The 27800-nt window shown below is 39.1% G+C and overlaps 1 protein-coding gene across 2 annotated transcripts in view; it reads right to left on the bottom strand.

Annotated features, from left to right (window-relative positions):
- Nucleotides 1–27800, bottom strand: part of GPC5 (glypican 5) — a 1587384-nt gene that overhangs the window by 1541852 nt on the left and 17732 nt on the right. For both annotated transcript variants that reach the window (XM_027973706.3, XM_060394594.1), the window contains exon 2: nt 2402–2563. In XM_027973706.3, coding sequence (XP_027829507.2) covers nt 2402–2563 — 162 coding nt within the window. The remainder of the gene's footprint in view (nt 1–2401; nt 2564–27800) is intronic.

Here is a 27800-nt window from a genome sequence, read left to right as displayed (position 1 = left end):
TGATAAAGTGTCTTGTTTGGTTCTAATATAGCAAATGTGATCTCTCAAACTGCTTATAGCACATATATTTAGCTTGTTTTTATGGAACTAAGCCTATAGCTACTTATTCTATTCATTAAATTAAAAGCAGGTGTTCTTCCTGTAAGAGAATTTGTTTCAGTAAAGTTAGCCTTTAAGCAAATCTCTTCTAAACCTGCCTTGCCTTCTCATGATTCTTAAATAAAACTGACACGTCACAAAGGGAGAACATGAAAATTTACTATAACAAATCATATTTAAGAAAGACCCATTCTTTTTCACTTTCATAATTGATATTTTTTTAAAAAAGCAAAACTCACCCTAGTAAAAATACAGGTATAATTTACTAAACAGAAAAGTTGTTTAAGTCGTACATAATATTACCAGACACTCCAGTAGAGACAATCTCATGTCATTATACTACTGATAAAAGTGAAAGTATTAATCACCCATTCATGTCCAACTCTGTCCACCAGGCTCCTCTGTCCATGGAATTATCCAGGCAAGAATACTGGAGTAGGATGTATTCCCTTCTCCAGGGGCTCTTCCCAACCCAGGGATTGAACCCAGGTCTCCTGCATTGCAGGCAGATTCTTTACCATCTGAGCCACCAGGGACACTTTCACACCAAAAGTTTTCAGCAGCCAAAACCCATGTTAAAAGTCTAAATACTCCAGGTTTTGTATTTTTCTCAATCTTTTGAATTCAATACACTCTATCTTGATCAATTTATCCAACAATATGTGAAAAGTTTGTTAGAGTATATTTGAAGACAGAAGAAAATGTTCAGCTATCATTCATTGAGTCCCTACATGTTAATAACTGCTGGCACTTTCTTTCACCTGTATGGTTAACACTGTTATCCAAAAAAGTAGACTATATTTATCAGGTTTTCTTTGACCATATCTTCTTACTTGGAATGATTTAGTTTTGATGTTAAACGATAAATCATAATGAAGCTTCAAGAAATCATAATGAAGCTTCACTGTTCAAAAATCTTTAATGACTCTCTGAAACTCAAATTTATGTTTTAAGTCTTCTTCCACGTGAGTCCAACTTAACTCTTTTCAAGCATATGGTCCACAATCCTCACCCACAGCTCCCCTGCTCTGGTAACGTTGATCTATTCACTGCCCTTATTATACACACCATCATTTTCATAAGAAAAAGTCATATTACATCACTTTCAGTGGATGGTTAATATCTTCTAGTTCAGCTAATTCAAGTTACAAATCTTTGCTTAAAATACATATCAATATATTTTCCTCCAACAATTTCTCATGAACAAATTCCATAATAGAAATGAGGCTTTTTTCTAAGACATATAAAAATATTACTAGATTAAAACATCTTAAAATCTGACATTTCAGTGTTTCTATTTAAAAAATCATCAATTCATCAGGAATTACGTTTTAACTCAACTTAAATTTTGTCCTGATTTATTATATTCATTTTATTTGATAAGTAGAGTTTTTTAAAAAATCAGCTTTGTGATTTAGTTCTGTATGTAAACAAAGCGCAAACTATTTAAACAGATTGACATTAATACACTTATTAAAAAGGAATACCAACAGAAGTTATATTTTGTGTTGAACAAAAGCAATAAATTTGTTTGAGAGCAGTGGATTCTAAATATCTTCATTCTAATCATATACAGAATAGCTAATGCTTTATAAAAGAAAAAATAAACTATTTTATTATAGTAAAAAGGAATTTTACAGACAAGATGACTAAAACAATGAAAAGATCATATATTTGCCAATGTGTGTTAAAATTTTATAACCCATTAATTTTATTTCTCAGCACATTGTTTGAATTAAGGTTGCATTCTGGTCATAGATGATCCTTAAACATCCAACTAATATTTCCTATTTTACTATTTATCAGACTTGTCTACACTTTGACATATCACAATGATGTTCCTAGAAAAGCCACATAAGGAGGTAGAGGAAAAGTTAGGAAAATATTTCTCAAAATTATATTTTTGAAAATGAATCTATAATTATCCAGTTAAAAGCAATGGGATTTTGTTTTATAGACTATTTTCATAAAATCTCATAAGTAGGTCTGTTCACACTGAAGTAAACCATGGGTCAGAATACTGGGCGATCTGGCAGAAACCCCAGAAAGGCATATATTTCACTAACAAAACAGACTCCCTACTCCAACTCAATTTATAAGCTTGATGATGACCTCAGAGACAAGCCATGAAAGTTAGTGGTGGTTTAGTTGCTATCAAGGTTAGAATAAAGCTAAAATTTCATTTTATACCAGTATAAAACACAAAGACAAAGTACACCTAGATAAATTTACCAGGATAATAATAACAGGTAAATTACATAGCAAGATTTGTCCTCAGTTTCAGAAATCAAGATATATTTACCTTGAAAGGCAGCTGCATTTCGAGATATCAAAAACTTTAATGTAGAGCTGGATGTCTGAAGCACCTGCTGCATATCCTGGCGAGCCACGACTTGGTATCTCTCCTCCATCTTCTTGGTGCAACATGTAGGTTTTTTGGCTGTGCAAACCTGAAGATCAGGCCCTGTAATACACAGAATATTTTTCAGAATAATTACTTATTCATTTAGCAACATTACATGTTATGTATCAACCATTAATAATCAGTCCTGCATATAACAGGTTCATGTTCTGGATACCTTTCAGCAAAATGACACCAGTGGGTTGACACCAACCTAAGGATACACTGGATCCCACAGCAAGCTGTGTCAGGAACTGGCCCTAACACCAGCAGGCAAAAACACAAACATGTGGAGGTAAAAGATACACTGCTAAACAAGCAACGGATCACTAGAAAATCAAAGAAGAAATAAATTTTTCAAAAACCTAGAGACAAATGAAAATGAAAATGCAGCAATCTAAAATCTACAGCATGCAGCGGAAGAAATTCTAAGAGGGAAGTTGATAGCAATACAGACTCAGGAAATAAACAAACAAAAAGGAACCTTGAGAGAATAACCTAATCTCACACTTAAAGGAACTGGAAAAATAAGAGCAACAACAAACCAATGTTAGAAGAAGGAAAGAAATCATAAAGATCAGAGAAGAAATAGGCGAAACAGAGAATTTGGGGGGGGGGGAGATCAATTAAACTAAGAACTGATTCTTTGAAACAAAATTGATAATCCAGATGCCAGACTCAGCAAGGGGAAAAGTAAGAGGGCCAAAATCAACAAAACTAGAAATGAAACAGAAGTTACAATTGACACCACAGACATACAAAGGGTCTTAAGAGATTATCACAAAGAATTATAGTCCAGTATCATGGGAAAAGCAAGAGAGTTCCAGAAAAACATCTATTTCTGCTTAATTGACTATGCCAAAGCCTTTGACTATGTGGATCACAATCAACTGTGGACAATTCTGAAAGAGATGGGCATGCCAGACCACCTGACCTGCCTCTTGAGAAATCTATATGCAGGTCAGGAAGCAACAGTTAGAACTGGACATGGAACAATAGACTGGTTCCAAATAGGAAAAGGAGTATTTCAAAGCTGTATATTGTCACCCTGCTTATTTAACTTCTATGCAGAGTACATCATGAGAAATGCTGGGCTGGAAGAGGCGCAAGCGGGAATCAAGATTGCCAGGAGAAATATCAATCACCTCAGATATGCAGATGACACCACCCTTATGGCAGAAAGTGAAAAGGAACTAAAAAGCCTCTTAATGAAAGTGAAAGTGGAGAGTAAAAAAGTTGGCTTAAAGCTCAACATTCAGAAATCGAAGATCATGGCATCCGGTCCCATCACTTCATAGGAAATAGATAGGGAAACAGTGGAAACAGTGTCAGGCTTCATTTTTGGGGGCTCCAAAATCACTGCAGATGGTGAGTGCAGCCATTAAATTAAAAGACGCTTACTCCTTGGAAGGAAAGTTATGACCAACCTAGACAGCATATTCAAAAGCAGAGACATTACTTTGCCAACAAAGGTCCATCTAGTCAAGGCTGTTTTTCCAGTGGTCATGTACGGATGTGAGAGTTGGACTGTGAAGAAAGCTGAGTTCCGAAGAATTGATGCTTTTGAACTGTGGTGTTGGAGAAGACTCTTGAGAATCTCTTGGACTGCAAGGAGATCCAACCAGTCCATTCTAAAGGAGATCAGTCCTGGGTGTTCACTGGAAGGACTGATGCTAAAGCTGAAACTCCAGTACTTTGGCTACCTCATGTGAAGAGTTGACTCATTGGAAAAGACTCTGATGCTGGGAGGGATTGGGGGCAGAAGGAGAAGGGGATGACAGAGGATGAGATCGTTGGATGGCACCACTGACTCGATAGACATGAGTTTAAGTGAACTCCAGGAGCTGGTGATGGACAGGGAGGCATGGCGTGCTCTGATTCATGGTGTCACAAAGAGTTGGACACGACTGAGCGATTGAACTGAACAACCTAAAAGAAGTACACATGGGACTTCCCTAGTGGTCCAGTGGTTAAGACTCTATGCTTCCAATGTAGGAGTGCAGGTTCAATTCCCGGTTGGAGAACTAAGATCCCATATGCCTCATGATCAAAAATTTTAAAAAAAATAAATAAAAGAAGTGGACAAATTTCTATAAACACACAATCTTCTAAGACTGGACCAGAAAGAAACAGGAAATATGAGCAGACTAACTACCAGCAATGAAATTGAATCAGTAATTAAAAAAACAAAGCCAACAACAACAAACAAAAGTCCAAGACAAGATGGCTTCACAGGTGAACTCTACCAAACATTTAGAGAAGAATTAACATCCATCCTTCTCAAACTATTCCAGAATATTACAGAGGAAGGAAGTCTCAGAGCTCATTCTACAAACCAAGCATCACATTGATATTAATATCAGACAATAATATCACAAAAGGAAAATTATAGGCCAAAATCATTGATGAAAATAGAAAATCCTCAACAAAATATTAGCAAACCAAATTTTCAACACTATTTAAAACTCATGATGCATGGATAGTTCAATATCCCCAACCAGTCAGTCAGTGTGATACCCCACACTAACAAATTGAAGAATAAAAACTGTGCAATCATACCAATAGATACAGAAAAGGCTTTTGACAAAATTCAACATTCATTTATGATTTTAAAAAAATTCTAGAAAGTGGGCAGAGAGGGAAAATACTTCAACATAATAAAAGCCATATATGACAGACCCACAGCTAACATAAGACTCAACGGTGAAAACCTGAAATCATTTCTTCTAAGACCGGTACAAGAAAAGAATATCCTCTTACCACTTTTCTTCAACACAGTATTTTAAGTCTAGCCCCTGCACTCAAGCAAGAAAAAGAAACAAAAGGAATCCAAATTGGAAAGGAAGAAGTAAAACTAGCACTTTGCAAATGACATGATTCTACACATATAAATCCTCAAGACAGCAGAGGATCATCAACTAGATGACCATCTATAGCTCATCAACAAATTCAGTATACAAAATTAATATACAGAAATCTGTTGCATTTCTATACACTAACAATGAACTATCAGGAAGAGAAATTCAGCAATCTCATTTACAGTTACATCTGAAAGAATAAAATATCTAGGAATAAACCTACTTAAAGAGATAAAAGACCTGTACTCAGAAAATTGTAAGACTAATGAAAGAAACTGAAGACAACAAAACATACAGAAAGATATACCATATTCATGGATTAGGAGAATTAATAGTGTTAAAATGATCATACTACCCAAGGCTATCTACAGATTTAATGCAATCCCTATAAAAATACCAAGAGCATTTTTCACAGATCTAGAACAAATTATTTAAATTTACATAGAAATATAAAAGTCCCCAAATGCCATATGAAGTTCTTAGAGTCACCAAAATCATAGAGATGGAAAGTAGAATGGTGGTTGGCTAGGGCAGGGCAGAGGAAGGAGATCGTGGAGTTAATGTTTAATGGGGATAGAATTCCAATTTTGCAAGATACAAGTAATACTGGAGGGATATGGTAACAATGGTTGTACAACATAAATGTATTTAGTACCACCAAACTAGGCACTATAAAATGGTTAAGATGGTACATTTCATATTTTACCACAACAGAAAAAAATCAGAAATAATTTTTGATTATTTATATCAAAAATATGATATATGATTAACAACTCTTATCCTGGATAGGAGCCCAAAGCATACATATTTATCCATAGCAGGCAAGATAGAGAATACAGAAAAGTACAAGGTATGCATTAAAAGGAATGAATTTGAGTCAGTTCTAGTGAGGGAGATGAACCTAGAATCTGTATCCTAGAATACAGAAATCCTAGAATACAGAAGTGAAGTAAGTCAGGAAGAAAAAAACAAATATCGTATATTAACACATACATATGGGCTTCCCTGATGGCTCAGATGGTAAAGAATCTGCCTGCAATGCAGGAGACTTGGGTTCGATCCCTGGGTCAGGAAGATCCCCTGGAGAAGGAAATGGTAACTCACTCCAGTTTTCTTGCCAGAGAATCCATGGACAGAGGAGCCTAGTGGGCCACAGTCCATGGGGTCACAAAGAGCTGGACAAGACAGAATGACTAACATACACATGGCTGATTCACGTTGTTGTATGGTAGAAACTAACACAACATTGTAAAGCAGCTATCCCCCAACCAAAAAAAAAAGTAGGAGGCTTGGCAAAGTGCCTGAAAAAGACAAACCTGAGGGTGCCTCAAGACGTGGGCCTTGAGCCATCCCAAGGATACCCAGGTTTTATGTAAAGCTCAGGACATTGTATTCATATGGCCTAACCCAAAAGAGTTACTCCCTTATTTGGGAGTAGGAGGAAGAATTATGGCCTTTGATCTCTGCGTTGTACAGCTCCTACCTTGGCTCTTCATTGACCAACTGTAGATCAGTAAATACAAAATACTTGAATGTGCACACAGACACACCAGCCTCTTTTCAAACTCCACATTTTCCACACAGATTCTGCCTCAGGTTTTAGCCTGTGTAAGTTAGACAAATAAACAGCAGTGTGTTTAAGGATTTCACAAAGGCTGAGATGCATAAAATGTATCACAGTAGGTAACATTTTGGCAATTGTTTTTTATTTATGATGCATAAAAGTTATACAAAAGCAAATTACACTTCAAACAGTAAAATTGATTGAAAGAAAACAAAGCTATCTTCTCAGCCTTCTTTCTAAATGCAAAGATAGAGGGATTAAAAGTTTAGAGAAAAACCATAATAGAGACTGGGGAAGACAACCAATGAATAAACATTAAAGGATATAAACATATTTGGTATGGGAAAGACTGCTACGGAATAAAAATAATGACAATAGTACAGTAACAACAATAATAATAATCAATCATTGCAAATATCTCTCCAGAATTTAAATACCTAACATCACTTTGCGAGGTCACATTTCTAAACACAGCTGAAAAAGGCCCCAAGTTGGACCATGTCTTCTTTGCCTCCAGCTTCAGGTACATCTCAAACAACATTGGCTGTGGTTCTCTTCCCTTCACACACTGCTTTATTTAATTTCATTATATTCACCAAGTACACACTGGCCACAGAGCCTTCCTCCACGCTCCTCCCTCTGTCTTGGACAGTCTTGCAGTCAACACACACCTTCCCCTACTTCATTCCCATCTAGTTTTCTTTAGATCGTAACTCAGTCTTCCCATGGGAACTTTCCTTAACCCCACGGCTGCTGCTAAGTCGCTTCAGTCGTGTCCGATTCTGTGCGACCCCATAGACGGCAGCCCACCAGGCTCCCCCGTTCCTGGGATTCTCCAGGCAAGAACACTGGAGTGGGTTGCCGTTTCCTTCTCCTTAACCCTACAGACAGCTCCAACACCTATACTATGCCTTAGCACTCTCTCATTGTGGCTGTAATGTTATATTCCTAAATATGATTACTAACTAATTCGTTCCCTCATCTGTACTACTAAGCTCTAAGTGGAGGGATTTTTATTCTTCATCATATGCCACTTATCCAGCTCAGAGCATTGTACATCATAAACACTCAATTTCCATTCATTAAACCAACAGTCAAGGATCCATTATGCATATGCATTATCTCATTTAATCCTCACATGGACCCTATGATATAGGTACCATCACTACCACATTTTACTTGTGAGGAAACAGATGTAAAGAGGCTCTGACCACTGCCCCATGGCACATACCTACATAATACAAAAAAGTGGAGCTGGTGTTCCGAAACAGGCAGAGTGATTCTCAAGCTGTCATACTGACCACCAGTCCACGGAGAGGAAAGCCACAGTCCTCAATCTATAAATGGCTTGTATACAGACACACCTGACCATAGTCAATTTCTCTTTCTAAAGAAGTCATCTGTTTGGAAAACTTTAAGAAAATAAAGTTCAGGTTAGAATCATCCAGGGAGTTTTATTGAAAAATAAAAATTAGCTGAAATATAAAATCATAGAGCTGACATTTGCCTTTGTGCCCAATTTTACATGGTGGAAAGTAGACTCAGAAAAATGCCACAAATTACCCTGCTTTCTAAATATAAGGTAGGAGGGCAACCATCATGTCTTGGCATACTGAATACATATGGTTAGCAATTTAGACACTTAGAGCAAACACATTCCTCAAGCTGATGAGGATCTGCATTGATTAAACCAGACTTTAATTCAGAATCGTGGAAGTTGGTAATGCCAACACCAAACTAAACTCCAAGTCAAATCAAGACTATAATTCAAAGACCTAGTTATGTCTAACTGGCACAATATTTTTATTAGTAGTAACTTAAGGTCTCAATGAGGGGGAAAGAGACCACAAGAAACTAGCTACCTTGCTTTCTGTGTCAGTTCAAAGGATAGGCAAGATGAACTGATCTGGCAGTGAGCAGTGGCATGCAGCGAGACCTTAATTCCCTACCCAGGAATTGAACCTGGGCAACCCGGATGAAAATCAGGAATCCTAGCCCCCAGAGCAGCAAGGGCTAGAAGTTATTTTTCCCTGAATCTTTGCCCCCAGTGAAAAATGCAACTGTCAACAGAGCCTAGAACTATAAACACAGATACAAAGTTCATTATTACAGACATAGCACAACAATGAGTGGGAGAGCACACAGAGAAGCAGTTTGTTTTGTTAAGATAGAAGCAAGGCAGAGATGCATACCTGGAAAGAAAGGGTGGGGGAGTCCCCCTAATAAGGAGGAACGTGGTAAAGAGGCAGTTAAGTCATTTATATAAGTCAGTTCATCTGGGTCTGTGTTTACCTTTAGCCAATAATCTAGTTTCTTTTACTACACCTGGCCTATCCTGGGACCCTCCCCTGGGACCCTCCCCTGGGTACACATGCACCCCTCCGCCAAGATGGATTTAGAAGTGAAGGCTTCTGGGAGCAAAATTCATTATGCTTTGGTGTTATTCTCTGACTTTTGACCCCCAAGGAGACTTTCTGCACATATGTAGTGTCTCCCTTGTTCCAAAAGGGGTTGGTGGGGAGGAGTGAAGATCCCTTAATCCTTTACTCACACAGGGTTTTGCCCCTCTTTGTCCTTGCCATTGACTATTACCTTGACTACTGCTGTGACTGTTACTTTAAGGTGTTTATGGAGTATGCTCAGTCACTTCAGTCATGTCCAGCTCTTTGTGACCCCATGGACTGCAGCCCACAAGGCTCCTCTGTCCATGGGATTCTCCAGGCAAGAATACTGGAGAGGGTTGCCAGGCCCACTCTGACCCAGGGACTGAGCCTGCATCTCCTGCATTGAAGGTGGATTCTTTACCCACCAAGCTACCTGGGACAAGAGACAAAGACTGGCTACTAACCCTGTTTCTGTTACTTCCATTTCAAAGGGAAAACAGGAGGCTGACTGTAAATGCCTTAACTGGAGCCCACCTACCTCATGTTTCTAGAAATACAAACAGGAGGCTAGTACTAAGTATCCAGCCTAAACCTCACTTCTTCCTGCCCCATGAAATTCAAACAGCAGGCTAGTTGTAATGGTCTAACCTGGAGCCCATATATCTCCTATCTCAGAACTACACATCCTCAGGGAAAGGACCATATCTTAATTCTATTCACAGTATAAGCACAGAGATCAGAGGATGAGATGGTTGGATAGCATCACCGACTCGATGGACATGAGTTTGAGCAAGCTCTGGGAGTTGGTGATGGACAGGGAAGCCTGGCGTGCTGCAGTCCATGGGGTCACAAAGAGACATGACTGAGTGACTGAACTGAACTGATAAGCACAAAGGACATAATAAGATGCTTGTTGATAAAATGCCCAGAATACAGTTCTCTCCTTGTAAATAGAAGCAGAATCATAAGAAAGCAAAGCCAGATAAAACCCAAACATACCCCACATGGTAAGATATATTTTTAAAAGATGTCAAAGCCTGACTTCAAAGAACAGGGAATCACTGAGGTTGCTTATGAAACAAGAAGAGTGCACAACCCAAGGTCAGGAGCAGCAGCTGGGTTTCTGATCTGTAAAACCACATTCTGCAAGAATTAAAGTGCCGAGAACAAAATGAAATTAAAAATAAAACAGCAGCCTCCCTATTGAAGTGACCCTCAACCAGAATTGTGGGGGCTTTTCTGGATTTCTTACCCAGGAGCAGCAGTACTAGTTAATATGCTTTCCTTTCTGTTCCCCAGCTTAAGCAGCTGTTAACAACCATCTACCTGCTCATGCACATTTTTTTAATATGTTAAAATGGGAACATTGGGAGGCATTCCGGAAAGATGGTGGCAGTAGCAGCATCATTTCACAATATCCCAGTCCCCACACAGACCAGATAGGACAACTTGAAATTAAATCCAAAAAATATAACAAAACTGAGTGATAGAATATCCCCACAACCTTCAAAATATATACGTGATGGGGGGAAACCAGCAACAAGCCAACAGAGCTTCACAGTATCAGAGTCAGGGCAGGAGGGAGACAAATGAAGCAGAGGGGGCTAATGTCTGGAGAATCTGACAACAAATGAAGCCCAAAGAGCCAAGAGGCATTCACAGAAAAGCACAGTGACCCGATCTGCAACCAGCAGCTGAAACTGGGAAAGTTTTGCCCTCTCCATTACTGGATATGCACAAAGGAGCCAAGATGAAAAGGAATGAATTAGCAGGAGCAATCCAGACCCCTATGAATGCCCCAGATTCAGCAGGTGCCTTTCCAGGGAAGAACCCCACGCAGAAGAGAAACGTCTGGAAGAGGAATTAAAATTCAACAGTAGAAGAATTTAAGAGACACAGACAGAGAACGCCTAGACCAAAGTGGGAAGGGAAACAAATCCAGGAAATTTCAGAAAACAAGCAGCCATACTTTCAAACACTACACAAAAACCAACAGAAGAGAAACTGGAAAGTCACAAAAACTGTTCTGAAGTCTATTTCAATCTAAATTTTCAAGGAAAAAAACTAACTTCACATAAAATGAATATCAAAACATACTGAGGTCAAATCTCACACAGAGTTATTATAATATAAAAAGGAATAAAGAACAGAATAACATCCCCACAGACAAAGAAAACATGCCAGAAAGACATGCCCTCCCCCAAAAAGAAATAAAAAAATCAGCCAAGTTATTTTAAAACAAGCTAAAAGATGACACAAAGCATTAAAGAACAACACAAATCAGAATTTCAAAAATTCAGATGTGAGGTGACAGTACTCAGGAAAGAATTAAAGATGAAAGAAAAACATTCCAAAGAAAAGAATAAACTAGAAGGAGCACAGGAGCCAATCATACAAAAGTAGTACCTAAGAGAAACAAAGGGTGGGAAATAAGGGATTGTGAAAAATCAGAAAGAATGAAAGGGTTTAAAAGATCTACGGCTGATTCATGTTGATGTCTGGTAGAAACCAACACAATACTGTAAAGCAATTATCCTTCAATTAAAAATAAATAAATTAAAAGAAAACTGACAAAATATATTGTTTGTAATGTAAGCACACTGAAGGAAGAAACAGGACAAATACCAAAACCTGTATTTTATGCTATGCTGAAACTGCTGTGAGAGTGAAATAGGATATAAAATATAAGCAATTACGGAATATCCAAATTCTATTCTCTAATTTTATTCTGTATCCTTGAAAATCAGGATGTTTTTAGAGAAGATGAAAAGAGATACAGACATAGTAAAGAGGAGCTTAAGTAAAACTTTGCAATCTTCACTTAAACGATCATTATGAAAGCATCAAGAAATTCACCTTTAAAATATATATTCCCTAGTTTCACTGAAAAGGCCTAGGAACAATGACAAATCATGTGGCAAAGGGTCCCTCTTGTGCCCAGATTATAATCTTGAAATACCACACCTCTCAAGAAGTCAGTGCTTTTTGAAGAAATGCCTCCCTCTGGGTCTGGGGCAGGAAACACATAAGATGACAGACTAGCTAAAGCATCGTCCACCAGATAGCAAAGAAGCCATCAAATAACTACCAGGATCATATCAAGAAGGACTCGGGAATCATATCATTCTGCCAGGGCTGCCAGAGCAGAAAACCACAGAGAGGTGGCCTCCATAACAGAAATGTATTTTCTCACAGTTCTGGAGGCTGGAAGCCCGAGTCCAAGGTGCCAGCAGGTCTCGCTTGATTTCTCCAGAGGCCCCTCAAATCCTTGACTTACAGATGGCATCTTTCCTGTATGTGCTCAGCTGGCCTTCTCTCTGTACATGTGCACGCTCCATGTCTTTCTTCTTGTAAAGACACCAGTAATATCAGATTAGGAGCCATCCTTATGACTGCATTTAAACCTCATTATCGCCCCTCTCCAAATACAGCCATATTGGGGGCTAGAGTTTCAACTTAGGAATTTAGGGGAGCACAATTAAGCCCATAACAGAAGCTAACTTCAAGCATCCTACTAAGTGAAGTAAGCCAGAAAGAGAAGACAAACACTGTATGAGATCACTTATATGTAGAATCAAAAATGTGACACAAATGAACTTATTTATGAAACAGAATCATCACAGAGAGAACAGGTCGGTGGGTGCCAAAGGGGGTTGGGATGGAATTAGCTTAGATATAAGCTTTAATGTAGAGAATGGACAGACAACAAGGTTCTACTGTATAGCGCAGAGAACCATATTCAGTATCCTATGATAAACCATAATGGAAAAGAATATTTTTAAAAGATTTGTGTGTGTGTATATAACTGAGTCACTTTGCTGTACAGCAGAAATCAACATAACATTGCAAATCAGCTACACTTCAATTAAAAAAATAGTAAAACTGAAAAAAAGTTAACTTCAAAATGTTTTTGCTGACCAAACATGGTACAATTTAAGCATCCTTAATAATAATTTCAATGGAGTACAAGAAATAAAATAAGCTTAAATCCAAGGGTTTTCTGTATCCATGCTTTCTTTTACCAAAAAAAAAAAGAAAGACTTAAAATAGTACTGCTGGTTGATAATATACATTTTCTTTTTATTTTAAACATGTATTTCTCCCCTAGTCAACTTATAGGAATTTCACATTTGTAACACATATCAACTTTGTTGATAGCTGACATAGGAAAGGGCCTTGGTGTCAAGATATATTTTAGGTTCACCAGAATGTATGTTACATGTCATAAAATACCAAATTCTCACCAGATGAAAACAGGGCCTCGGAATTCAGAATAGTAAGGTGATACTGGTAAATTTTCTTTTTGTCTTTTGTGAGAGTATCTTCTTACCATACATTGTGAAAATGATAATTTGTAAATGTTATCAGGGTGAAAAGATTTTGACTGAGTCAAATGTATTCCTTCATCCAGGTAAAATAAAAAGTACTTAAGTCCATGTATCTAGCAAGAATCATGACAATGTCACTGGATTTGCTGAGAGCTGCCTAGCATCTGTTTCTTCTCCTGAAATTTCTTTTGAAGCGCTGTCTCTTCCTCACTTACATATATGTTATTTAGATAAAACTGATACACACAAAAGGATGAAAACACAGCATTCTATCCTGTCAGCACAATGATTGATTCAGAAATAGCCAGTCACAAGAAAGAAATGCAAAGAAATATTTGCTGAGGCCTCCAGGAAAGCAAAGCTTTCTCACTTCTGCTGAAACTGAATTTAATTATGCAAGCAGGCAAGGTTTGCAGATGCCAGAGTTATTTTCCAGCTCAGAGTGAAGGCTGGTCTACCACAGTTTCTTTTGTTACCTACCTGATCAAGAAATCTAGCCAATACAACAGTAATAATATTTTCAAGGGTTACGGCAGGCTTAACCACTCCACTCTCTTTTATGGCTTATTCCTGAAGGTAGCTCAATCGGTAAAGAACCTGTCTGCAACGCAGGTGACACGGGTTAGATCCCTGAGTCGGGAAGATCCCTGGAGAAGGAAATGGCAACCCACCCCAGTATTCTTGCCTGGAAAATCCCGCAGATAGAGGAGCCTTGTGGGCTACAGTTCATGGGGTCACAAGAGTTGGATACAACTTAGCGACTAAACCACCACCAGAACATCAAAGGACCTGACACTAAATGCAGCGTCTGATAACACCCATTTAGTGGCTGTTCCAGTCCTCTGCTCTAAAGTGGAAATACAATTTGTATGTCCAAGAAATAACCAGAAGGATTCCACTTGCCATAGGGCAGTTGCTAGCCTCAGAGAGCCACCATGAACTGAGTAAAATACAACAGTTAATGACCTGAGAGCCCTAGAGAGTGAATGAAAGAAGGATTCTAGACAAGAATCAACAGTTGGAGGAAAGGAACAGCATGAGGTTAGTTTTTCATCCCTGTGGCTTTAAGCCTGTGGGCAGCCCACATACATAAGCTGACCAAAATTCCAATAGAAAACTCATGGTCTTTGTGGACTGCAAAACTAGAAGATAGAGATCAGGGCAGTCACAGCTGAACTCAACCTACTAGAAGCCAGATGTGGCTTCACAATGTCCCCCTGGGGCACACCTTCCTCTTGGTGAGAACCACCAGCCAGGACAAAGGCATGGCAGTATGAACTGGAGCAGAAGAGGAGACCTTCCCAAAATCCTGAGAAAGAGCCATCAATGAGGTAGAAGGATAAAGATGAGAGAAGAGGCCGAGGAAAACAGTATGGTGTCCTGGAAGAATTTTAAGAAGGGAGAAATCAGCTATATTGGAAGAAGTAGCCACATTCAAGAAGGCTGTAGTTTTCAAAGATCTGCAATCATCTGGGCTACCATGTTGGTTGTTCTCTTGACCCTAGATAGCAATTACATGCACAATCATGCTGCATTTGGGATCCTATTCATTACAAGGCATAATTATAAGGTCATGCCAACTCACTGAATGCTGTTGTATAAAACCTGTTTAACACTTTTAAAGTTCATTCCTTTCTGACATCAGCCAACTCTGACCAGAGGGCTGCCTAATAGTTTCTGATGTCACCCTGAATCCTGGTGCTTTCCTGAACATCTGCTCTGTGTAGTTTATTGATTCCATTTAATTTGCTTCTCTCCCAAGACTGAAAGCTCCAATAGGATAAGGACCACCTTTGCCTTGTTTCCCAGGGTATTGTATGTAACTAACACAGTACCAGGAACAAAAGCTCTTCAGGAAAGTATTGGTCTCCTTCCCTTTCTCCCTTGTGTGTTGTGTGTTAGTCACTCAGTCATGTCCAACTCTTTGAGAACCCATGGGCTGTAGCCCACCAGGCTCCTCTGTGCATGGGATTCCTCAGAATACTGGAGTGGGTTGCCATTCCCTTTTTCATGGGATCTTCCTGACCCAGGGGTTAAATCCAGGTCTCCTGCATTGCAGATGGACTCTTTACTGTCTGAGCTACCAGGGAAGCCCTTCCTTTCTCCTACTTGCACATAAATATTTTGGAAGAAGCCTATGAAAGCACTTTCATGACTTAAAATTAATGACAGGGTTGTAAATATAGATCCAGGATGAACATATTGCTGAAGACATTAAAAACTGGTTCAATAAACCTTTTGAAATAGTATTTATGATGATCGTATTTACATTTCTACAAACATTCCTCAATAATGCATCGCTGTAATTTACAGATTCATCATTTTTCTTTTATGGAATATAGGCAATGTCCTCATAAAGGATGTATTGATATTATTCTTTGAAATAAATTTTTTTTCAGAACAGTATTAAGTATTTCCACTATTAAGGGCTTTCTTATGGTTCTGGATTCAATTTTTTAAAAATGTAACATTTGCCAATCCACAAAGTTAAACAAATATGGTCAACATAATGACCACTGGTAGAACAGTAATGCTGTCCCTCATATATATAAATGGCATCATTGATCTTTCAATGTATAATGTACTTGGTTGTTTTTCCAGTCACGGTTGATGAATGTTCTCAGAAAATTACATATTTAAACCCTTACTTTTATAACCCATAACAAAGCAATTCTAACATGAAAGCATTTCCTGAAGCAGAGAGAAGCTCTGCTAAATGGAACACTCTCTCAAACCTGAAGTCATGAATTTGGAGTCAAAATTCTGTGACATGTTAACCACCTCAGCAGACAAAAAGGCTAAACATGAACTAATACAAATATCTGTTAAGAAACAGCAGCAGTAGAGCCTGCTCCTTGAAGGATGAAAAAAATCAATTGCCATCTCATCCCCTCAGTTTTAATGAGCCCCGAATTATTCTACAGCCAATAATCCATACTGTTTCTCTAAGCGAAACTAAGCCCTTGCATCACAGCTACCCCAAGCCAGGCTGAAGCTGAGATTCTCAACTATTTGGAAGAGGAAACAGAACTACTTCTTCATTTTCAAGGATATATTTGCATGCATGGATGTATATAGACTTGAGACCTTGTCATTGGTGGGATTAGGGATGGGGAAGGAGATGAAGTTCCCAACAAAAAACGGAGCTCAGACCAAAAATCTCCTTCCCCAGTGACTCAGACAATAAAGAATGTGCCTGCAATACAGGTGTCCTGGGTTCAATCCCTGGGTTGGGAAGATCCCCTGGAGAAGGGAATGGCTACCCACTCCAGTATTTTTGCCTGGAGAACTCCATGCACAGAGGAGCCTGCTGGGCTACAGTCCATGGAATTACAAGGAGTCAGACATGACTGAAATTCAGATAGCTTTATTTGCCTTCCCTTGTGGCTCAGTTGGTAAAGAATCTGCCTGCAATGTGGGAGACCTGGGTTTGATCCCTGGATTGGGAAGATCCCCTGGAGAAGGGAATGGCAACCCACTGCAGTATTCTTACCTGGAGAATTTCATGGACAGGGGACCCTGGAGGGATACCATCCTTGGGGTCTCAGAGTTGGATGTGACCGAATGACTGTGGAAACAGTGTCAGACTTTATTTTGGGGGGCTCCAAAATCACTGCAGATGGTGATTGCAGTCATGAAATTAAAAGACGCTTACTCCTTGGAAGAAAAGTTATGACCAACCTAGATAGCATAGTAAAAAGCAGAGACATTACTTTGCCAACAAAGGTCTGTCTAGTCAAGGCTGTGAAGAAGGCTGAGCGCTGAAGAATTGATGCTTTTGAACTGTGGTGTTGGAGAAGACTCTTGAGAGTCCCTTGGACTGCAAGGAGATCCAACCAGTCCATTCTGAAGGAGATCAGCCCCGGGATTTCTTTGGAAGGAATGATGCTAAAGCTGAAACTCCAGTACTTTGGCCACCTCATGTGAAGAGTTGACTCATTGGAAAAGACTCTGATGCTGGGAGGGATTGGGGGCAGGAGGAGAAGGGGACAACAGAGGATGAGATGGCTGGATGGCATCACTGACTCGATGGAGACGTGAGTCTGAGTGAACTCCGGGAGTTGGTGATGGACAGGGAGGCCTGGCGTGCTGCGATTCATGGGGTCGCAAAGAGTCGGACACGACTGAGCAACTGAGCTGAACTGAACTGAATGACTAACATATACACACAGACCAAAATGAATTATCCACCACAATTCCTGTGGGAATCAGCCCCGATTCATAGTAACCCCACCTTTCCTCTGAGAACTGCTTTCTCAACACCTCCACGGGAGAGGCCCTGGCCAGCCTCAGGCGTGTCAGGTGACCTCACATCTGATTAGAGTTTGTTGAACTGAAAGCAAATAAGTGATTGAAACAGAATCAACTGGACTGTTTCATCTGAGAATTTTGCATTGAAACACAGAAAAAGTCTAGTCTGTTTTCCATCAGACTGTTTTATATATAATTTAGGAGTGAGGCACCCATGCTATTTCACCATGGAGACAAAAAAGCAGTGTGCAGAGTAGAGAAGTGAAGGGGACACCGTCAGACTTCTCTACAGTTCCCACAGTAGACCTTTTCTGGACCAAGTTACTTCCTCTATCTTAGGGCTTCATTAGATACAGCTACACCCTTATAATAAATTCTGTTTGTATTCATGGTTTAGTCACTATGTCTGACTCTTGCAACCCCATGGACTGCAGCCCACCAGGCTCTTCTGCCCATGGGATTTTCTAGGCAAGAATACTGGAATGGGTTGCCATTTCCTTCTCCAGGGGATATTCCTGACCCAGGGATCAAACCCTGGTCTCCTGCACTGCAGATTCTTTATCAACTGAGTTACCAGGGAATTAGACCAAATTAGTTTGTGTTTCTTACAACCAAAGTGCTCAAGCTAATACTCTAGGGAAGGGGGTAGCAAGACAGAATGAACTGATCCATGTTATACAGAAAAATCTTAGGAACTGTAAAATATCAGTACATGGCAGTGGAAAGCCAAATAAGCCAGACTTAGAAATCGTGGGTGGGCAGGCAGAGTGCTTTAGGGTAGAGAATGACACACTCAAACTGTCCCAACCCAATCACCAGGACTTTCCTGTGTGCCTAGAAATAAGTAACAATATATTTAAAAATAACTCTACCTTAAAAATAATTCTATCTTTAAAAGTTTCTCTCTCAAAAAGTTGAGATCTTTCTTTATGTGCTGCTTTTTTCTTTTTTTTTTTTTCATTAGAATGGAATTTCTGAAGAGGCATGCTACACAACACCCAACTGTGAAAAATGACCATCACATCCCAAAATAACTTATGACCTTTTAGAATACACAAGGAAATAAACTAGCAGATTCTTTGAATACAAGCTCAGAGGAAAAGGTGGATGATTTTTAAATGCTTGTTCACACCCTGGATGATTATGGGAGGTGATGTTAATTTGGAATCACTGGTAAGAATGTGCTTATGACAGAATCATGATGATGCCTGGCAGAGTGAAAGCATGAGTTGCATTCCAAGATCGACCCTTGCATTTTCTCCATTTTAAGACACTAAAAGATGCATCATAAATTTACTTATACATTATTTGGGGAAGGAGGAACTATTTTATTAAATGTATAACTTAAGGAGTTATTTCACAAAACATCAAAAGGTAGACAGAAAAAAATAATAGAAAGGAAGACATCATCAGTTCAGTTCAGTCGCTCAGTTGTGTCCGACTCTTTGCGACCCCATGAATCGCAGCATGCCAGGCCTCCCTGTCCATCACCAACTCCCAGAGTTCACTCAGACTCACGTCTTCATCGAGTCAGTGATGCCATCCAGCCATCTCATCCTCTGTTGTCCCCTTCTCCTCCTGCCCCCAATCCCTCCCAGCATCAGAGTCTTTTCCAATGAATCAACTCTTTGCATGAAGTGGCCAAAGTACTGGAGTTTCAGCTTTAGCATCATGCTTTTAGCACTAGCGGGCAGGCAAATAAAAAAGAAACAGCTTAACATGCAGAAAGACAAGAGTCCCTTAATTTCTCAAAGAGATGTACAGGGGAGGTAGGTTATTCCATAAGGATTATAGCGATGTTCTCATCAAATATAAGATGGACACCTATCTTTGATTATTGAAAATGTTTATATTATTATTTCCCTGACCAATTAAATTTTTTTCATTTATCTACTTTTAATTGAAGAATAACTGCTTTTTTTAAAAATTTTAATATCTTTAATTCTTACGTGCGTTCCCAAACATGAACCCCCTTTACAGTACTGCATTGGTTTCTAATGTTTGATAAAATAAAATTTTAATGCATAAAATGCTGAAAAATTTTAAGACTTACAAAGGAAACCCACAAATCTGAATGTTCACTAGGCTAGAAAGTGGGATAACAAAAAGAGCCGGATGATCAAATTCAACCCCTGGAATCAGTGACTCACAGAATCACAAGCCTTACTAATAGTTCTAAGGATACAGGAAATTGTGAGACATAGACATCAATGAAGCTCTCATCACATTAGGATAAACTCTGGCCCAAAGGGAACACATAAGTTTACTAAACAGCTGATCAAACGAGAAAAGCTATTTGTTCATGAGTTATGTCCATTTTGGGCTTCCCTGGTGGCTTAGATGATAAAGAATCCGCCTGTAATGCAGGAGACCCAAGTTCAACCCATGAGTTGGGAAGATCGCCTAGAGTAGGAAAGGGCAAGCCACTCCGGTATACTTGCCTGGAAAATCCAATGGACAGAGGAAACTGGAGAGCTACAGTCTATAGGGTTGCAAAGAGTCAGACATGACTGAGCAAACCAACACTTTCATGTTTTTTTTTAAATCTCCATTTTATACTCTGATAATTCCATAACTAACAGTGACATTTTCCTATGGCCTGCGCTGCATAAATTCATAAGTTAAGTATGAGATATGTTTACCATAAGCAGCCGAGACAGGCTTGGTATATTCTGCTAAAGGCATTTCATAGGTAATATTTATCAGAAGGATCTATTGGCATCTTTAAAATTTTGATCTGATCATTTCCTCTCTTCTAACAACATATTTAATTTCAATCTAACACCTTATTGTCAGGCATCACGATAATTCTCACTACAAGAAAAAAGTCTCTGCACTGTTTATTCCTGGCCAGGAAGACCACTATCCTAACATTCCACATACATTTCTTCTATCAGATATTAAAAAAAAAAATCTCATCTACTGGCTTAAATTGTTTAGATCATCACATAATCTATTCTGAAAGGACCCATAGAAAATTTACTCATTACTTGTTCCTCCTTTCTCATAACTGCTCTGACTCATTTAATTACTTACTTTATTCTTTGTAGTGCCTAACAGGAAACTCAGAGCCAAAGTTTTCAGGTCAACTCACAAGCACTGATACCTTATTCTACTTAAAATGCATGCTATTTCAAGTCTTAATCTTATAATTGATTTCATATTATTTTCCTTCTCTTATTTTTTATATCATTTCTATACTTAGATTCACATTGCTTTTCCCATGATTATTTTTAGATTATATAAACCTCTGTGCATTGATTTAAATTAATATTGGAAAAGCTACAATACAAGTAGAGATCTATGGCTAATTGAAAGCACTTAAGACACCGAATGGCTTGACTCCTTTTGACTCAAACTATAAGCTCCTTTAGAAGTTTTATAACTCACTCACAAATAGATAGTTGGAAGGGGCCTGTGAGAAGCATATGTCATCTCAACAGCCAGACACAACATGCAGTGTAATTAAGGATACTCAAACAGCCATGAATTCAAGGTCAATAGGTTCCTCTTGCTTTCAGGACTGATTTCAGCTGGATGTACAACTTTTAAAGTATACAGGGAGCACCATTGCAAGGTAAGTAGAAGGAATCAAAATCATATTGATTCTACCTCTTAAATAATTTTTCTTAAGTTTACTTCTTTCCATCTATACCACCCCCTCTCTAATCTTAAACCTGAAAAAGAAGCTTTAAATGGATATCCTACCAACAAGAAAAGTCCTTTTAAATTGCAAATCTGATCCTGGCACTTATGAGAAAAGATTTCCTGTGGCGATCTATGGCTCTTGGGATAAAGTCGAAAATCCTTAACACAGCCAAAAGGGCTTTCTCTAACTGACAGTTGCCTCTCTGTCACCTCTTCCGTGCTCATTCCATTACTTTCTTAACCAGTAGACAGGTTCTTAAACAGTGTACTTTGCAAAACACATACACATGCAAAAAACTACCAAGTATACTCTAGCTTTTTCTCTTCTTATCTGCAGAATTTAGTTTCTTGAAAGAGTGGTCTGCATCGATGGTGTTCACCTCATTCTCATACCAGCCTTGCACTCTCTAGTCTGACCTGACCCTTGGTGAATGCACACAGCCGGGTAACTGGTGGACTCCATGTTGTCAAGTCCAAGAGACAAATACACATTTCTAATCACGCCTGACCTCTGTATGTAATCTGACCATATTTAACCCCAGTTCTCAAAACCCTTCCTTTCTTTGATTTCCAGAACATCACTGGATTATCTGCTTTCTCCTAGCCCTTAATTATTTGTGTTGATCCACATTCTGCCTCTCAATTCTGTCCCCAAATAATCTTCTACTCCCAGGAATTAACCCACATAACTAATGATCTCCACATCATTATCAACTTTCTCTCAAGTGTATTTGGACTCATACTTCCAACTGTCTAATGAACATTATCACCAAGAAATATCAGAGTAACCTGTGTACTGACATGGAGGTTACATTGCATCCTGAACATGTTTCTTTAAGAGTCAAACAACACATGTCAAGATATTAACACTCTGGGAAGTACTACACTTGACAGAATCTATTTATCTGATTATAAAGAAAAAAATTTATTTGTTTAGGGAAAGAGTGTTTCCCTGTATTTTGTATATTTGCAAAAAAAATTAATGTAACTTCTTCCCTGCAGACTGTCTTCTACTCTCTGAAAGTGACTTTAAAAACTGAAAATCAAGGACCTCCATGGTGGTCCAGTGGTTAAGAGTTCACCTGCCAATGCAGGGGAAATGGGTTCAGTCTCTATTTTGGGAATATACCACATGTCGCAGAGCAACCAAACCTGTGCACCACAACCATTGACGCCCACGGACCTACAGACTACACAGTCAAAAATAAATATTTAAAAAAAAAAAAAAAATTTTAAATCATACTAGACTCATCCTTCCATTCAAATTCCCTAACAATTCTGCCTTCTAAGTCTCTCCATCTGCTCTATCACTTTTTTCATGAAGAGCTTCCCTAACTGGTATTGAGTTAAAAATGTCCCAGAAGAATGGTAAAAAGTGTCAGTTCAGTTCAGTTTAGTTGCTCAGTCGCGTCTGACTCTTTGCAACCCCATAGACTGCAGCATGCCAGGCTTCCCTGTGGATCACCAACTCCCGAAGCCTACTCAAACTTATGTCCACTAAGTTGGTGATGTCATCCAACCATCTCATCCTCTGTCGTCCACTTCTCCTGCCTTTAATCTTTCCCAGCATCAGGGTCTTTTCAAATGAGTCAGTTCTTCGCATCAGGTGGCCAAAGTATTGGAGTTTCAGCTTCAGCATCAGCCATTCAAATGAATATTTGGGACTGATTTCCTTTAGGATGGACTGGTTGGATCTCCTTGCAATCCAAGGGACTCTCAAGAGTCTTCACCAACACCATAGTTCAAAAGCATCAATTCTTTGGCACTCAGCTCTCTTTATAATCCAACTCTCATATCCATACATGACTACTGGAAAAACCATAGCTTTGACTAGACGGACGTTTGTTGGCAAAGTAATGTCTCTGCTTTTTAATATGCTGTCTAGATTGGCCATGAGTTTTTTTCCAAGGAGCAAGTGTGTCTTAATTTTATGACTGCAGTCACCATCTGCTGTGATTTTGGAGCCAAAAAAAAAAAAAAAGTCTGCCATTATTTCTATTGTTCCCCCACCTATTTGCCATGAAATGATGGGACCAGATGCCATGATCTTTGTTTTTTGAATGTTGAGTTTTAAGCCAACTTTTTCACTCTCCTCTTTCACTTTCATCAAAGGCTCTTCAGTTCTTCTTTGCTTTCTGCCATAAGGGTGGTATCATCTGCATATCTGAGGTGATTGATAATTCTCCCAGCAATCTTGATTCCAGCTCATGCTTCAACAAGCTCAGCATTTCTCAAGATGTGTTCTGCATATAAGTTAAATAAGCAGGGTGACAATATACAGCCTTGACGTACTCCTTTCCCAATCTGGAACCAGTCTGTTGTTCCATGCCCAGTTTTAACTGTTGCTTCTTGACCTGCATACAGATTTCTCAGGAGGCAGGTCAGGTGGTCTGGTATTCCCATCTCTTGAAGAATTTTCCACAATTTGTTGTAATCCACACAGTCGAGGGCTTTGCTATAGTCAATAAAGTAGAAATAAAAGTTTTTCTGGAACTTTCTTGCTTTTTCAATGATCCAACTGATGTTGGCAATTTGATCTCTGGTTCCTCTGCCTTTTCTAAATCCAGCTTGAACATCTGGATGTTTACGGTTCACATACTGTTAAAGCCTGGCTTGGAGAATTTTGAGCATTAGTTTGCTAGTGTATGACGTGAGTGCAATTGTGTTATAGTTTGAGCATTCTTTGGCACTGCCTTTCTTTGGGATTGGAATAAAAATTGACCTTTTCCAGTCCTATAGCCACTGCTGAGTTTTCCAAATTTGCTCGCATACTGACTGCAGCACTTTCACAGCATCATCTTTCAGGATTTGAAATAGCTCAACTGGATTTCCATCACTTCCACTAGCTTTGTTCATAGTGACGCTTCCTAAGGCCCACTTGACTTCCCATTTCAGGATGTCTGGCTCTAGGTGAGTGATCAAACCATCGTGATTATCTGGGTCATGAAGATCTTTTTTGTATGGTTCTTCTGCGTATTCTTGCTACCTCTTCTTTATATCTTCTGCTTCTGTAGGTCCATACCATTTCTGTCCTTTATTGAGCACATCTTTGCATGAAATGTTCCCTTGGTATCTCTAATTTTCTTGAAGAAATCTCAAGTTTTTCCCATTCTACTGTTTTTCTCTATTTCTTTGCATTGATCACTGAGGAAGGCTTTCTTATCTCTCTTTGCTATTCTTTGGAATTCTGCATTCAAAAGGATAGATCTTTCCTTTTCTCCTTTGCCTTTCACTTCTTTTCTTTTCACAGCTATTTGTAAGGCCTCTTCAGACAACCATTTTGCCTTCTTGCACTTCTTTTTCTTGGGATGGTCTTGATCTCTGCCTCCTGTACAATGTCAGGAACCTCCATCCATAGCTCTTCAGCCACTCTATCAGATCTAATCCCTTGAATCTATTTGTCACTTCCACTATATAATTGTAAGGGATTTGATTTAGGTCATACCTGAATAGTCTAGTGGTTTTCCCTAATTTCTTCATTGTAAGTCTGAATTTGGCAAAAATGAGTTCATGATTTGAGCCACAATCAGCTCCCAGTCTTGTTTTTGCTGACTATATAGAGCTTCTCCATCTTTGGCTGCAAAGAATATAATCAATCTGATTTCGGCATTGACCATCTAGTGAAAAGTGAGAGTGAGAAAAAAAACTCTCCTTCCGCTATGCAAATAAATTTTTTTCTTAAAAATCAAATAAATAGATTCTTTCAAGTGTAGTAAGGAGAAGGCAATGGCAACCCATTCTAGTACTCTTGCCTTGAAAATCCCATGGGCAGAGGAGCCTGGTAGGCTGCAGTTCATGGGGTTGCTAAGAGTTGGACACGACTGAGCAACTTCAGTTTCACTTTTCACTTTCATGCATTGGAGAAGGAAATGGCAACCCACTCCAGTGTTCTTGTCTGGAGAATCCCAGGGACGGGGGAGCCTGGTGGACTGCCGTCTATGGGGTCGCACAGAGTCGGACACGACTGAAGCAACTTAGCAGCAGCAGCAGCAAGTGTAGTAATTCCCAGAGCTGTAATATCCTGACATGTTTGGGGACTCTTGAAGAAACATGTTCAAGATGCAATGTTGCTCCCAAGCTAAGGAAACTTTCTAAGAACACTAATGCATCAGCTGATAGAAATAATATGCAACAGAACACAGGTTGGGTTTTGCTGGCTATCCCTTTTGCAGTCAGTTAACCATCATTCTTAAAATGGTATCTTCAAGGCTGATCAATGTATAAGCTTCTGAGTAGTGAACGTGAGTGGGCAACCCTACAGTTTAAATCGGCTCTTAACCCCCCTTCGTAGGGGACTATTCAAGAGATGCTAAGCCTTCCTTCCACCTGTGCTAAATTGTAGAGTAATTTCCTGTTCCTTATTTTGATTAATAAATCAAATGAATTCATTAAATATTGATTAAACACCTGTTCTGTACAAGATGCTGTGATAGTTATTAAGGATACCAAGAAGGAGAGAATGCAGTTTTATCCCCACAGGGCTCAATCCAGGGGGAGACACATTTGCAAAAAATTTAATTAATGTGACAAAGTGCTATGAAAGAAGTACGTACCAGGTTCTATGGGAGCACAGAGGGAAAAATGATTTTCTCTTCTTGGAGAGATATGACAGGAGGGTCAGAGGAGATTTGGAGCTTTATCTTGAATAAGTTTTAATAGATGCCTTATAGTATCCTTACCCCCCAAAAAAAAAAATACAAGGTGGAAAATATTCCCATTTAAGAAAGACACTCACAGACTAAGAGAATGAAATTATGGTTGCAGGGGGCTGGGGGAAGGACAGAAAAAAGAAGACAGTTATGGAGTTTGGGATAGACATGTACACACTGCTCTACTTAAAATGAATAACCTAGAAGGGCCTACCGTATAGCACATGAAATTGTGCTTGATGTATGTGGCAGCCTGGAGGAGGCGAGTCTGGGGGAGAATGGATACATGTATGTGTATGACTGAGTCCCTGTACTGTTCACCGGAAACTGGCACAACATTGTTAACCAGCTATATCCCCAAACAAAAGAAAAAGTTTTTAAAAAGGAAAATATTCCCATTTAATAAACGAAAAAGTGAGCTTATCATACTTAAATTTGTCTAAGTCTACAACACTGATGAGTAGCGAAACAAATTTGAACTCTGATTGGTTAGTTAAGATTGGAGGCAGAGAAGCAGGGGGAATGATATTCCACAGAGAGGTGACAAAAGGCAAGATGGATGAAAAGATATGGTCCATTGTGGGGAATGCAGCATTGAGGTCTGGCTGAAATGAAATACCAGGTCAATCTATGTATGCCATATGCCAGGTGAACTTGCATGGCTGTGTGAAGGGTCTGGCAGTTTTTCCTATTTGCAAGTTAACAAGCTAGCATGTTATTTGTGAAAACAACAAATAGAAACCAATTAAACAGGGTCAGGATGCCAGAAAAGGGAGTTCTCAGGCCCCAACCCTCTCTCTTATCTCTTTAAGAAGAAGAGCTGAACTGCAAGCCATAGTTGGTCTTCCCAAAGTGACCAATGATCTTCAGAGATTTACTGAGACATTTAATGTAGTCATTCAAGCTTATCAACCTGGTTATATTAGCTAGCTCATATGTTTGTTCATGAAGACCAGGACCAGCATTGCATGAAAAACACCAATTAGCAAAATCCTGAAAGGTCTCTAGAATTACAACCAGGAGATCAGTCCCCTAACTTATTACATTATCAGACTCAAGCAATCAGAAGGCAACCTCAGAAAGAAATTCCTTGGACTTTTCCAAACACTACTGGACTAGAGCAAAAGTCAGTCTGCACAGAGATATGACGAACCTGTGCATTAACGTTATGATTGACTTAAAGATTGTTTTTTAAAAAAAATTCTGGTTTTCCTTCATATGTTGATTTCATACAGGTAGCTTTTAACTCTATTAATGGGCCAAACCAAGACCTTTCCACTGTAGTGAACAGGACCAGGATGAAATGGGAAACTATGTCCATTTCAGATCAAGTTAATTTGGTGAACCAGCTCTCTCACAATCTAAATGAATCACCTCAAAGGAAGACCACCAAAATTCTTAATCTTCAACTCCAGTAAATGAAGGTTCTTAAACAGAACCAAAACCTTTCCAGTTTCTCCTATTATTTGCAAAAAGCCAGGACATTGGAAAAGAGCCTGTTAAAAATGTAAGCACTTTAGGCACCTTCATCTCTCTAACCAGCTCTCCAATAACCTCCCAATTTTCAGCGATGGGCTCTGAGGAGCTATGGAGGCGCCTCCCAATACTGCTTCCTAAT

This window comes from Ovis aries, chromosome 10 (assembly GCF_016772045.2).
Source record: "Ovis aries strain OAR_USU_Benz2616 breed Rambouillet chromosome 10, ARS-UI_Ramb_v3.0, whole genome shotgun sequence".
Classification (NCBI taxonomy): Eukaryota; Metazoa; Chordata; class Mammalia; order Artiodactyla; family Bovidae; genus Ovis; species Ovis aries.
Note: the sequence above shows the minus strand (reverse complement) of the source record. Positions and strands in the feature narration are given on the sequence as shown.